This window comes from Bufo gargarizans, chromosome 2, assembly GCF_014858855.1.
Source record: "Bufo gargarizans isolate SCDJY-AF-19 chromosome 2, ASM1485885v1, whole genome shotgun sequence".
NCBI lineage: Eukaryota > Metazoa > Chordata > Amphibia > Anura > Bufonidae > Bufo > Bufo gargarizans.
Genome location: NC_058081.1, coordinates 112,300,671 through 112,316,147, shown reverse-complemented (window position 1 = coordinate 112,316,147; position 15,477 = coordinate 112,300,671). Strand labels below are relative to the sequence as shown.

The window sequence follows — 15,477 nt, the reverse complement described above, 5'->3', positions numbered from 1 at the left end:
CACCTCATGTAGTTACCCAACTACCTGAACCCCCCGGCCTCTTAGTACTTTAGACGATAAATCCACTTCTGGCTAAACTTCGCTTTTAAACAAGGCAAATCGGCAGCTTCTTCTTGATATATGGGAAAATAATGTAGTTCAAAATAGCAGTAAAAACAGCATACATGGAAGCAAGCAGATAATACAACAGAAAGAGAAATCTCATAAAATGTCAAAGTATATGACTATACCACATTTACTGACCAGAAGTTCCATGGTCCCTTCCTTTACTCTCTCACCTCCATGTTTTTGCAGAAGGTGGCGTTGCTGCCAAACAGGATCTGGCACTGCTCGCTGGCACTGTAATGCATCCCGGGCAGCTTATGGGGAAGCCTGACGGCATGATGACTGCGAGGGTCTGTCACTAGCAGACATGAGCTCACTTTGGACCTGTATGAAATTCAAATGACTGTGAGGTTCAGCACAATACAATGAGACCTACGTATTGCGTCCAAAGTGGAAAATACCAGTAATAAAGAAATGAATTCCTCACTTACAATGCAGAGTATACAGAAAATTACATAAACCATTATATACAGTTGTACAGAATAAGAAAGAATAAAGTGAATGTCCACTCTCGATACTACTTTTTTAATATAAACAGGTCCAAATCCAGTGCTGATTAATTTTTCAGTATTTCTTTATCAGCTGATAATAATGTGCACTTTGTAATATTCTATATATTGCAGATGAATTTTCAACTTAATCAATGATTGTCTTAGCTTTTTTTAATACGTTTTCCTGACTTCTAAAGACATCCACTGTGTCTGGAAATAGGACCTAACTACCAGATGCAAGAGGATGCAATAGTAAAGTAGGTCCCTTTGTAGTCTGCACTGCTCGATACAAGTGACAAACTCCAAAGCAATCATTACGTCACAGTCTATCATTTCTTCTTCTGGAAAGCACATTTTCTTCTTCTGCATCCTCTGGCAGAATTTCTGGCTACCTCCATTCACAGACCTTGGTGAATGATAATATGATTCTTGTGTCCACGTTACCGACCATCTTGAAGTGGCCTCTTTATACTGATGGTCTATGAAGCTCCAATTGTTTTCCTCTCACCCTAATTTGGAAGCAAGACTGGTCTATCAAGAGCACAGATGTGGGCCATACTATGACCTCTGCCAGTGAAAAGCAATGATGGCCAATTCTTTAAAGAAAACATAAACCTTCAAGAAATGAAGGGGGAATATGAATTAAAAAAAAACTTTCTTTTACTAAGTATGCAATAAAAAGTGTCGAAAAAAAGCACCATTAATGTAGTACATCCATCAAGGAATAAAGGGGGGGGGGGGGGTTCCCAATAATCGTGCGTACCCCTGTGACTGGTAGTAATCACAAAAAAGATGTCCAGAATAAATTATATTTGATATGTCTTACCAGATCCAATGTAGATCTGTTAAAATCGAGCCAGGGACCAGGTCCACTGAGAGTCATTCAGACAGGATCCAGTGGAGGATTACTCAGAAGGTCCTGGAGTCTGTGTAGCATACATAATAGACATAGTAGCCAGTCCCTAGTTGACCCTAACAAGGAGGGAGGGAGCTAGTTAGGTCCTACCTATCTACACACAGCACCCGCCCCGAAAGGGGGGACCCTGTCAAGATACATGCCCCTAAACACGGCCAATTCCCTAAACTATAGTCCCTAGTGCCAAATCCCGACGTGGCACGTTTTTCTCAATGAGAAGAAAAGGGTATCCATTCAGAGACTAAACATTTAGTGCACAGGCTACTGTAGTGGTTTAAGAACTTGCAGCAGCCCAGACTAATAAAAAACATAATTAAAAAAAATATATATAGCATGCCATGCTTGATGGATGTACTACATTAATGGTGTTTTTGCGACACTTTTTATTGCTTACTTAGTAAAAAATTAGGTTTTAATTCACCCCCCCCCCTTCATTTCTTGAAGGTTTATGTCTGATTTGAAATTGGGAGTGCCACAGGGGCCAATTATTGGGACTACCTGATTTTTGTCTTCAATACTTTAAAAGCCTGAAATGTTGTCAGCATTTTGATGCCTTCATTTGTGGAATCAAGAAGTACTTTTTCCTCTGGTCATGAAGACATTTTGCAACTACTTAACTGGGGTGTATCGAACCCAATACACTATGGCCATCTACTGTATGTAGCCATTTTACCACCAAATTTTATACTTTTCTAACACATTCATCGATGATATAAGAGGAATCTATTCAGAAGGTATAGACAGCTGCTATAAGCACATCTTATGAAGATAAACTCACTTCAGGAAGTTCTCCAGCTCCTCACGACTGCAGGTTGACCATGAGAGATCACTTGGGCTCCGACCTTTAACCCACTCTCCAGACATTATGTGTGAACGACCAGCACAAGATGGCTGGTCATCGTCATGACTCATACCCATGCTGCAGAATAAAACAAGACAATTACAGTCACAAAGTAATATCCACACAACATAAGTGTCACACCAAATGTATCTGATCTTTACCCAAAATCTAGACAATGCAAGTAAACAGATAATACAACTTCTAAATTTCTAAACTGTCATCATTTATTAAAGAAGTATACCAAATCCCCACATCAAAAGTTAGTATGTGACCACTAACGACCATCAAGACCTCCAACAATCATTTGGACATGGTGGTCATAATGTTTTAAGTTCACTGTGTGCCCTTGTAGGCCTCTCTTGGCTGAGAAGCTGTTGGTCACTCATCAAACTGCAGAAGATAACATTTTGGCATGAAAGTGCACATTTATTTTAAGGGCCAGTTGCTCTTTAACACAAGTAATATAGGCTGGATATCCTTGTGTGCTGAAAAATAAAAAAGTGAATTGGGCTATCTCATGACAATCCTTTCTTTTTCCCTTCTATGCGGCTTTTTATTAGGACAAGTTATAAAAGTGTGATAAATGGGAGTCTGGCTTCTAGCGCCACCACCATTGGTCAGAGGCCCCAAGTCCCTGTTTGCAGCCAGAGATTTGGCCAGAAACTCTCCAAAGAGAAAGGGGACCTGAGTTTTTTTTGTTCTCAGTATATAGGTGGCAATAAACTTTAAATAGCTGACAACTATTTCTCCTGACCCCCAACCGACCATTCTCCACTCAGCCAGGCATACATGTGTTCTCGGTAGGGAGGGTGAAGTAAACCTATGCCAGACAACTCTTGGAGTAGGTTATGTCTCTTGAAAACAAAAAACTGATATGTTGAAATTTAACATGCCCAACTCCCCCGAAATCTGGTACCGGGATCCCACCAGCGTTTTCAATCAACATTTATCTAATGGGTATGGCCACCTTCAATATGGGTACCAGGAATCAGACTCATGCCTAGAGCATCATACTTTTATGACCTGTCAAACTTACCCTGTAACTCCATCCTTTTACTTCATACTTTATTAGACTAACAGGGGTCAAGGAAGCAGATCACTGGTGATTTTCATTTTAGGTCAAGGATTCAAAAAATGATTCCTGAACCTGTAGAGCCGCTGAACATAGTGCTCCCAACATGTCAGAGGCAGATATAGGATCACCTATACCAGCTCCACAATGTGAATACTCCCTATGAACTTGACATGGGGTGATGGGATATTAGGGTTAACTATTGTCAAAGCTGAGTTTACACATTTTGTGTTAAGTACATGCAGGAATGATTCAGAATCTGTATAATGTGTTTATTCAGGTTCTCATTGTCTGATATTACATTTTGCTTAAAGATCAGAAAATACTGAGGGTGACAAGTATGTAATAATTGGTGACATTTGGAAGTGGACAAATTTTACAGCACTGACCTCACAGGTGGATAACTATCTCAATTTTCGAAATATAAAACCAGAACAATTCATTCTATGCCCCCAACTCGACTTGTAGGTGCTCCATGCGGTCTACATTCAGACAGCCTGTTCTCACAAGTTCACATGGGGGAATATTTGGCAAATAGAGGTGTACTTGAGCTAAACAAAGTCATGTTTAGGTGGTGGCATGTCTAGATGCCAAGAGATGTGGATGTTGTTTTGCATACAGAGGAAAAAGCTACACTTAGGCCACAGAATGATTAACATTGCCCAATATGGGGCTGGATCCTGTACCAGCAATGCAGGAGGGGGTTAGGCTCAATTCACACAATTTTCTGAGGTCAAGGCCAGTATATGATGGGAAAGTCTCCTGATGTACGTCAATGTGTTTATATGGCATATGTTTGGGTGGGACTCATCCCCATAGCCCAAACAATATTCAATGCTAATGTATACAAAAAACAAAAAAAACATATACCACTACTTTTTTATACCAGTCAAGGGCAAATTTTTGCAAAGGGAAAGGTATACATTTGCCATCAGGGCATTTATTTGGCAGGGCCTTTCAAATATAATCTGGCTACCTATGCACACTGGTAGCATTTTTGGCAACAAAAAGTGTACTCTGCAGTGCTATTCTTGGCCACAGAACCCTGACAGACCCTAAAATAAGGGTCCATTCACATGTTGATCCGCAAAAAAAAAACGGACCGCACATGGCCGGCACTATAATAGAAATACCTTTTCTTGTCCGTGTCTGCGGACAAGAATAGGACATGTTTTATTTTTTTGGGGGGGGGGGGGCACGGAACGGAAGTGTGGATACGGACAGCACACAGTGTGCTGTCCGCATCTTTTGCAGCCCCATTTAAAATGAATGGGTCCGCACCCGTTTCGCAAAATTGCAGAACAGATGCGGACCCATTTTGCGAACCTGTGAATGGACCCTTAGTCAGGTGGGGTTCATCAGGATTTGATGGTATGCGATTGCAAAAAAAAACAAAAAAAAACAAACAGCATACCACCATTATTAATGGAAGCCGTTATTATAGTGCAGAAAGATCCTAATGACTGCCAGGAGCAGTATATTACATGTGCAGTTCTGCCTAAAGCACCCAGAGACTTTTTTCAGCCTCCAACTTTCATATCGGTTGTCAACTCAAATTCGGCCTATATTATCCTCCATAATGTGCTACATTCATTGGTTCACTTGGTGTAGCAAATTTGTAAAGTTAAGGCTGGTTTACACGAGCGTATTCAGTCCGGGAAACACGCTCCGACTGAACACTGCTCCTCTGAAGTCATAATGATTTATGATGCTGTGAAATCCCGGCTCACTGCAGACCACATTATGTGACTACAGTCCAGTAGACTCACAGTCAGGAAGGAATTCACATCATAAATCATTATGAGGAGCAGCGTTCAGTCTGGGAAATACAACTGCCATACAGAGCTTGTTCCTCAGACTGAATATGCTCTGTGTGAATCTGGCCTTATACTATAACTTGGTTTGTGTTACATGCATATACTGTATTTTGCAGTATTCCGTGAGGTTAAAGATATAAATGTGGTTACAAAATATATTTCCATTTTCCCATGAAAATTATCTATTCTTGCTACTGACAACCAAGCCTGTTTTCAGGGTTTGAATGCTATTTTAGATATTATACACTTTAACGGATCTTTACAGATACCAGAGGGCAGAAACCATCTGGTGAATAGCCAGCCTAGCATTTCTCTATTTCAGGAATGCTATCAATAAAAACTCCAATAAAAAGGTGACACCGGCTTTTTTGGATTGCTAATACAGGAAACTCGCCTATTTTCCTGACGTTGCATAGTAGAATATCTTAGTCCTGCTTTGCAACATTGTAAAATATGGATTTTTGGGCTTAGTTTTCAGCCTCCGACCATCTGGAAAGATGTGGATATTTTACTAAGAAAGGTGGTGGATGCATGACCATGACCCTGGTGCTAAGAGCAGCTTACAGATTCCCACATTTCAGACTTCTTTCTCCCAGGGCTGGTGGATATTTTTGTCAATCTATTTCAGGGGTATTGGGTTCACCCTGTGAATTTACACAGCCTAAACTAAGCATTTTGGATTATTTGGTTGCTGTAGGAATTAGTCATGGTGCCAGGTGCTCTTGTTCCTAAAGCTCCAAAACCTTGTTGCTCAACTTTCAACTAAGAAATAATAAAAGAGCTGCAGTTCACCAACAGCCGGGGAGGACTATGCTAATTTTACTATTTCCAACTAATTCTAATCTCCACCATGCATATGTCTGCACAGAACTATTCTATTGTAGCACTACCCAAAAACGTCCAAAAGCAACGGCATTTGTGTGTGAACAGAAGTTCTGGTGCACTGGAGGAAAGTTTTGCAACATTTTAATAAAATAATAAACTTATTATAAGTGAGATTCTCCTTGACAAAACATCCTTTTTTGGTATTATATTTCTTAGACATCAAAGGTCCAGTACAAATTGCAAAATGGGTGAACTTTGAGCACCTCACCAGACTGCCCATTACATGCCAACTCAAATAGGAAGTGCTCTGATAAATACCTCTTTGAGAAAATTCAGTGAGGCGTACAAAGCAATATCACACACACATGTTGGGATATCCTTAGTACTTGTATTGTACTTTTGTGTTTTTATCATCATTGGGCTACAGTTACCGAGATGTGCCATAACACAATTTATGTCCAAATGCGGAATGAAGAGAAGTACAAGGGCTGCAATGCAGACTACAAAAGCTGTATTATAGGTCTCAAGACCGTAGGCGTCATGCACTTGATGGTATAGTCCCCTAATTGTAAGAAGCATAATATGACCCCAAAGACTTGTGCAGTACCTCCATATGCCTTCAATTTCTACTGAGAGGTCTTTATATCATACCATATGAATCTGACAGATGAAGAAACTAGTGGCATGCTCCCTTGGATGTCATATTACTGACATTCTCCCCTTAAAGCATAATTAACATATGTTCTAGAGACTGAATACAGCTTATGATAGCCTAAACATACAATATATGATTTTGGCTGATAGGCAGCCACCTGGCCACCACTTCTCCATCTGCCCTGCATCTGATCTTCTACAAACACTCATCCAGCACGTGATAACACTGATCCAGGCAACTATTTGGTCAAAAAGAATTTCTATTTTAGTATGTATAATTTTTATTTTACTAAGCTATAATTTTTACTATTTTTAGCTTTGAGGTTAAGCTCCATGTTCTGAAACATGATCCTGGATTCCCTTGAATCTATTATTGTTGGCAGGTTTGTCCTTACAAGTGATTTGAAATATTAAAAAAGTCTCTTCCCTATTCAGAGCTTCATGTGTTTTTGGAAAACGTACTTTTGGACAAGGAGATCAGACATGTTTATTACCACATGTCCTTGTTAGTGGTAAATCTGACCAAGTATGTTAGTCTTAGTGTAAATGTAAAGAAATGACATACACTCCTCATTACTGAAAGTGCAAGTAAATGTCATGGAATTATGGGAATCACAGGATTGATGGATATCTTAACTGGATAACAAGTTTAGGGACTACAGATGATCTTTGGACAGAATGTATGCAGTGAAAAGAACGGAACCGGTAAATGAAGTCTATATTCGTAAGCTGTAACTATGCACTAACACTGTCTGGGGAAAAAAAAGTTTAGTTACTATTTAAGGCTACAAGAGGAAAAGTCAGAAGATCGTCTTTAATTGAGATGGCAAATATTATTTTACCATGTCCCCCTCCCCCAAGTTGATTTACAGGTGGCCTGGAGGTAGTTATATAAACCAGTTACAGCCCAATAGCTAGGAAGAAACTTGCTGTTCAAAAGACATATACAGTATGACCTCTTTCCCTCAAATAATTTAGTTAGGCTGGGCTATTCAAAGTGTTTCATGGGGACCAATACATTTATATTGGGCCTCAACCACAAATTTCAAATGCAAAATTCAATAACAATTTGGGGGGCGGGGTGCAAAAAATAATTTCTACAAGTTCCATCTTTTCAGGCATGACAGCTGAGCAGATGTTTAAACGAGAAGAGCTCAGGTCGTTTTTTGCACAGCAATTGTTTACTACAATACAGTACCTGTCACTTATGACGACTACTCTGCTATATTACATAAAAATCAGACTCAAAACATGTTTGCATGTTATAGTTTTATAGAAATCTATCTAAAATGAGGACGAGGAGCCACAGGACTTGCCCGAGGTCATGAATGGCTGAAAAGAACATACCTCGAACATGCATCTTAGACCTACTCATGCTTTGTCCTATATATGCCCAAATTTATCATTAGCTCTATGAGTCTATAAAGCGACGAAAGAGGTTTGGGGTTCTGTAGAAGAAAAATTAACCCTAAAAATACACAATGAAGTTAAGTATACTATGAAGTTAATCAGTACAGAATTTTGTATATAAAATCCTTGTAATAATATTTTATTGTTTGAGTAAACATTAGTTAATACATATTAAAAACACAGTAAAAAGTTTAAAGGGGTCTACCACTTTAAAGTTTATAAATGTGAATGGTAATTAGGGATCGACCGATTATCGGATTTACCGATATTATCGGCCGATATTCAGGATTTTGAACACTATCGGTATCGGCATCTATTTTGCCGATATTCCGATAGTGTATGGGGAACACAGATCGCGTTGCTGACAGCGCTCTCCGTGTTCCCCTTAGCAGCACAGGGGAGAAGGAGCAGTGTCTCCTCCCCCTGTGCTGCTCCTGCCGCTGCCGCCAATGTAGGGACAGGGGACAGGAGGAGGGGAGGAGCTATGGCCACTGCTCCACCAATGAAGATTAATCTATCATTCATTCATATACAGGAGGCGGGAGCTGCAGGATCACATAGCCGGCTCCCGGCCTCTATGAGCTGTAGCTGCGATCTGCAGTAGTTAACTCCTCAGGTGCCGCAGATCGCAGCTACAGCTCATAGAGGTCGGGAGCCGGCTATGTGATCCTGCAGCCAGCTCCCGCCTCCTGTATATGAATAAATGTGGGATTAAGCTTCATTGGTGGCGCAGTGCGCCCCCCCAAGCCCCCCAGTATCAGACATTGGTGGCGCAGTGCGCCCCCCCCCAAGCCCCCCCCCAGTGGTGGCGCATAGGGCCCCCCCACCCCAGTGGCAGTGCGCCCCCCCCCCCCACAGGATTCCCTCTCCCTTGCTCCTCCGATCGGAGCCCCAGCAGTGTAATGCTGGGGCTCCGATCGGTTACCATGGCAGCCAGGACGCTATTGAAGCCCTGGCTGCCATGATAAGCTCCATGCTGCTGTGTGCACAAAGCACACAGCAGCAGGGACAGTGTGAGCTCCTATTCACCCTGATAGATCTCTATCAGGGTGAATAGGACAAGGGTTCTAGTCCCTAAGGGGGCTAAAAGTTAGTTTAAAAAAATAAAAACACCAAAATATTAAATATAAATGAAAAAGAAAGAGTTACAAAAAAAAATACACATTAACAATAAACATTAATTTTCAGCAGATTTGTGGGAATTTTTTCAAAAATGAAAATTCCCAGAATATCGGTATAAATTATCGGCTATCGGCCTGAAAGTTCACAAATTATCGGTATCGGTATCGGCCCTAAAAAATCAATATCGGTCGATCCCTAATGGTAATGTTCATTATTGTATGGGACCTACCTTTATTCGGGGGTTGAAGCCACACCACAACCCTAAGCCACCTACCCACTCAAATGCCACCCATTGTCACGGCTGAGGATGGGGAAAACCCTCAGCCGTGCGGTATCAGCAGATGGATGGTCAGAGCATGGCCAGGACAGGAATCAGGTCACCTCCTAAACAATCCCTAATACTGACCCTGTCTCCTAGCCTGTGTGAGTTAGCTGAGGGGTTCTTCAGCCATGGTTGCTGGAGACATCCTCCTGTTATACCTTGTGGTCATAAGCTTTATGTATGGTAGATGTTTGATCTTTATTTATTGCAGCATATGGTTTCCTGGTTTCCCGTGTGATGTGTGTTGTGTGCTGTGTCCCTTGTGTTGTTTGGACTGCAGCACTTATACATGGGTTCCAGCCTCTATGTCGATGGCAGGTAGGTGTGGTACTAGTTGCACTTACCTGCCATTGCCATATGTCTGTTTCTGTTTCCCCTTTCTCTATGTAGCTTGGCCAGTGAGACTCCTGTTCCTCCGTGTCTAGGAGGAACAGGTCGTCTTACCCTGCTCCTAGTCTAGGGCCACCCTGAGGGCTAGCAGGAATATCAGGTTCCGGAGTATGAGCCCTCCTACCATCAGGGTCGGCTCATACAGGCTAGGAGACAGGGTCAGTATTAGGGATTGTTTAGGAGGTGACCTGATTCCTGTCCTGGCCATGCTCTGACCATCCATCTGCTGATACCGCACGGCTGAGGGTTTTCCCCATCCTCAGCCGTGACACCCATAAAATGGGTGCCGATGAAGTGGCATGTGAACAAATAACATCATCATGCCTCCTCCACTTAAACATGGTGCGCTTGTCAACTGCACATGCACAGGCATGGATATCTGGACAATGATGTGTTTGGTTGTATGTCCCTCCTTGTGCAGCCATTTTATGCATGGGAGTGCCATCTGAACAGCTGGCCAGATATGTAATGGGGGTTAGGGTTCGGGTGTGCCTTATTTTATGACAAAACAGACCCAAATATGAAATAAAGATATAGTAATCAGTGCCATGTAATAATGTCAGACTGACTTTCATTTAGCCCACCAGAGGAAATGATTCTGAGGGCCCATCCTCATATACACATTCCCTGTTAAGCCATTTTTCATATCACTGCATATTCAGGACTTATTCTCTATAAGGTTTAATAGTATATCTGCTGGTTATTGGTTTCTAGGTCCATTTATCTTCTGCTGGACCTCAGGGGCCCTGCATTATAAGGGCCCCATTATTGTGTCAGAGTTTGGATCATCTGGTACTATGGTGGGCCAGCCTGATCCTGCAATAATGGACATTACTATTCACACGTAGAAAGGAATGCAAATGAGCTGTTAACAAGCTCTGCCTCTGATGCCACCAGATGTAAGGCAGCTATCTTATAAGTCAATGTTCGATCCTTTAAATAGGCCTTGAGACATGACTCGGATATTAAATAAGCCAGCATCTCATCTGCAGACAGCTGTTTCGGGGAGATTGTCCCTCATCACTGCAGAGCAGAGAGTACTGGCCTTAACTGGATGAAAGGCCTAAGTCAGGATTTGGGGGTTACTATATCTCCTTGGGGAGATAGCACCTTAGTCGGTCTGAGAAGAATTATAGGCCATACATGCTCCTGTGGAATTCTGCCTTCTCTTCAAACTTTAAGCTTATCTGCTGGGATGACGATAGGTCATCAATATAAAAAAAACGTGGACAGCCCCTTATTATAGGAATTATATTTTCTAGCAGGAATTATATTTTCTAGTATTTTTAAAAGTTTTAGTGGCTCTGTAAAGGGCTTCTCCAAAATGTAAACATTGATGTATAACCTTGTCCCCTTCATTCGTCTGGACAGGCACAACGGCTCATCCAGACAAATGACTGTGCCTGGTACTTCTGCTAATCCCATTCAAATGAATGGGACTGAACTGCAGAACGAGGCAGAGCCGTCATGTGGACAAGACACTGTGTCTTTAAACAATAAAGGAGACATGAGGTCAGACTCCCACTGATCAAACAACCTAGGATAGGCCATCAATGCTTACGACCCTGTGAGCCTCTTTAAAGAGAATTGGTTCCCTCCATAAACTCCCCTGGTGCATAGAGAGTACTCCTAGGACTTGTTTATCAGCATGCAGCACACCCACAATGGGGGAACGCAAGTGGGTAGACATCAAAATGACATTCAGAATCAGTGTCTACTGATTACTGTAGTATAGGGGGTTTTCAGAGGTGACAGACGGTTATTCCCATCTCAACATTTTTTTTAGCACATTCACAGGACCGGCACTTATCTCAAGAACCGAGACCTGTCCTCACAGCTGCTGTGAAGGGAGAGGTGGCCGCACCTGCGTGATTCTCTCCCTTAACCTCTATGAGAGTTCCAAAAATTGTCGATCACGCGTACTCTGATATATTCGTAACTTCCACAGAAGTGAATGGAGAGAGCTGAACAAGTGTGGCCACCTCTCCACTCAGAGCAGCTGTGAGACAGGGGTCAAGGGACCTCCGTTCTTGAGATAGGCGTGGGTATCACATCTGCGGATATGTCATAAATTTCCAGATGGTAACAGCCTTTAAGCTACAGAAAAGAAAAGTCATAGTCAGCACCAAGTCTTTGAGGATTTTGGCCATATAATACTATAAATACCATCTACGTTTCGACTGTCATTTCCAAGCCTATGTTGTTTCTTTAGGTAAATTACCGTAATGTCAATGACACTGTTTATTTCTTAGTCCTTCAGACTACTGCATTAGCATTAGCTGTACATTATGATGAACGAACTTCATGTTCCTATACCATCCATTTGTATATTTATATCACTCATAAACATGGTACACGATCATCCTGGCCACATCCCTTTGGTATTCGATTTGTAGACAGATTAATGTATTCTGCATTCTCCAGATAAAAATAAGCGAAAGCCGGTAATACAATCAGCAAACCCTACAGATGAAAAACAACTGCTCTAGCTTGGATGTACAAGGACATTAAAGAAGCAGGACAGGTAAAAAGCTTACTGCTTTTGAACTTTGGATCTGAAAAGGTTTGAGAACAGTGATGGCCAGTTCGCCAGCGAACACATGCGGGCTGCCATCTTGACTCACAAGTCCGGCGATGCACAGGTAAGCCCTTACCTGTGTCGGGAGACGGTCTGAAACAAATGCGGTCACCGGGAGCAGGCAGTTCCGAGAACAGCCCGATGAAGGCCCCCGCTGGCTGTTCTCAGAACTGCCTGCTCCCGGTGACCGCATTTGTTTCAGACCGGCTCCCGACACAGGTAAGGGCTTACCTGTGCATCGCCGGACTTGTGAGTCAAGATGGCAGCTCGCATGTGTTCCCTGGCAAACTGGCCATCACTGTTTGAGAATACTATGGTCCACAAATACTTGTACCTAATTTCACTTGCAGCCCCAAGAAATAGAATCGATAGTACATATTAAGCAATATAAACATGAAGAACAATACGATTTTTGCAAGATTTCTCACAAAGTGACATATATGAAAAGACCCCTGCATGGACCACTGACAGGATGGCTTAACTGTTCATGACTTCAGAAGTACACTACGTTTGCACTGGCGCACGTGTACTTTTCATGGACTATGCAGTGCTATAAATCTAGCGTCAGACTATGAGTGTAACATACCAGTAGCAGCCATAGCAGCTGCTATGGGGCCCAGATGTTCAGTCAGGTGCAAGAACATTGTATTTTTATTTCGGAAATAGCAATTTGGTGTCTTTCTGCGATCTAGCACTACTATTATCCATACTTCTGAAGGGGTTTCTCTGGGACTTAAATATTGATGACTTATCCTCAAGGATAGGTCCTCAATATCAGACCAGTGGAGATCCAGCTCCTGGAACCCCAAATGATCAGTTGCTTGGAAGAGCTTGGGGTGCGGCTAACGGCTGTGCTTGTTATTGCAGCTCATTCCCTTGGGACTGAGTTACAGAAAGCAATGTGACTGATGGATGTGATGTCACAGCCCATAGAAGAGGCCGCTCCACTTTAAAAAGCCAATTGACTGGGATGCCCAGAGACCCCCATTAATATGATATTGATGACCTATCCTGAGGACAGGTCACTAATAAGAAACAGCTGCTTCAGTTTCCTGTTATTTTGTGCTGGGGGCCCATCTGATTTTGCTATGGGGCCCTATGAATTCTATGTTTATTCTATTTGGAAAGTGGAGAAAGCTGCTGCTGTCAGACACTTCTGGCAGCAGCTTATCTCCCGGGAGAACAAAATGATCAGGTCAAAATATTCATATAAGTGTGTTGGCCGAACCTGCCATTCTCTGCAAAAGAATCATTTGTATGGCCAGCTTAAGAGGGAAAACGCCCTGTGGTCAATTTGGACAGTGTATAGCATTATCTGGGCACTGTATAGTAGATGTGTAATTTGGGCAGTATATGGTGTGATTATTCGGCAGTCTGTGGCAGCATTATTTAGGCACTTAGAGCCTAATGTATCATGGACTGGTGCATCCTGAACAAGCGACCCAAACTAGTAAGGCTGTGTTCACATTGCGTTTTTGCCCTATGTTTAATCTATATTCATTGGGAAAAAAGAGGACGCAAAGGCGTCGTACGCCACGCTTTTCCATCCTGCAGAATCCACCAGAAAATTTATACAATAACGGATATATTTTGTTTACAATGGAACTCTATAGTGACGGGTGCCACTGTATGGAATCCGTCAAAGGCGTATAGCTTTTTTGTATACATTAAACATAAGACAAAAGCGTCATGCAAACCCAGCCTTAAACGGATGTGTCCTTTCTTAAATGTGGGATTAATACATGATGTGAACAGCTTTATTATTTAAAGGGGTTGTCCAAGATTTTGATATTGATGAACCATCCTCAAGATAAGTCATCAATATCAGATTTGCAGTGGTCGGACTCCTGGCACCTCTGCTGATCAGCTGTTTGAAGAGGTAAGCGACGGTAGTGCACGAACTGCTTCCCCTTCAGGATTACCTGAACTTATGAAATTATACCTGCTCGTTCCATTCAGTGCTGTGATTGAAGTGATGTGCTGTACACCAGTGATGTCACATTCATCGGTCACATGGCCTAGGCGCAGCTCAGTCCCATTTAAGTGAATCGGATGTGTTGCGATACCAAGCACAGCCACTATCCAATGGATGTTGCTGTGCTTGATAAGCTGAGAGGAGACCGCAGCGCTCACTCAAGTGCTGTGACTGCATCTACCAGCTGATCAATGGAGTACCGGGTATCGAACCCCCACTGATCTGGATAGGTCATCAATAAGGATGAGTGAAGTCGATTCGCATAAAACTTCATTCTAATACTGTACGGAGCAGGAGCTCTGTACAGTATTAGAATGTATTGGCTCCGATGAGCCAAAGTTATTGCTTTGTGAAGTCTCACGAGACTTTGCGCAATAACTTTATAAATTAATTTGTACTGTAAAAAAACATTTCCCGAAATCGGGTTCTGTTCCAAGTTACCACCATGTTTCATCTGAAGTCGATTCGCTCATCCCTAGTCATCAATATCAAACACCTGGAAAACCTCTTTAAACATATAGCATTCATATTAGGCCACTGTATGATACAGCTATTAGTAAAATGTGGTGGTGTTACAGAACTTAGTTTTTTTTTCGTACATTAACTTTTTGCACTTCTAAACTTCACTGCTTACAGATGATGTCTCTTAAAGTGGTTGTCCAGCCTTCACTAACTGATGGTCTATCATCAGGGTTGGCAATTACTAGCTGATCAGCCGGGACCAACACTCTTGCACACCTGCTGATCAGCTAGGTTGACGGAGATGGGTAGTTCCAGTGCCAACATCCATCGACACAGCTACATCGACCCAGCTGATCAGCGGGGGTGCAGGGTGTTGGACTCCCGCCAATTCAGCTAGTGATGGCCTATCATAAGGATAGACTATTACTTAGTAAAAACTGGACAGCCCCTTTAAAAATGAATATGCAGTGTCCTGGAAGCCCACTGCAAAGGGTACT

General features: G+C 42.3%; 1 protein-coding gene across 1 annotated transcript in view; it reads right to left on the bottom strand.

Annotated features, from left to right (window-relative positions):
- The window catches only part of ADAMTS17 (ADAM metallopeptidase with thrombospondin type 1 motif 17), a 278,350-nt gene that overhangs the window by 146,644 nt on the left and 116,229 nt on the right, over nucleotides 1-15,477 (bottom strand). Inside the window, exons 9-10 of the mRNA XM_044283189.1 lie at nucleotides 2,291-2,431; nucleotides 279-429 (exon numbers count right to left, since the gene is read on the bottom strand). Coding sequence (XP_044139124.1) covers nucleotides 279-429; nucleotides 2,291-2,431 — 292 coding nt within the window. The remainder of the gene's footprint in view (nucleotides 1-278; nucleotides 430-2,290; nucleotides 2,432-15,477) is intronic.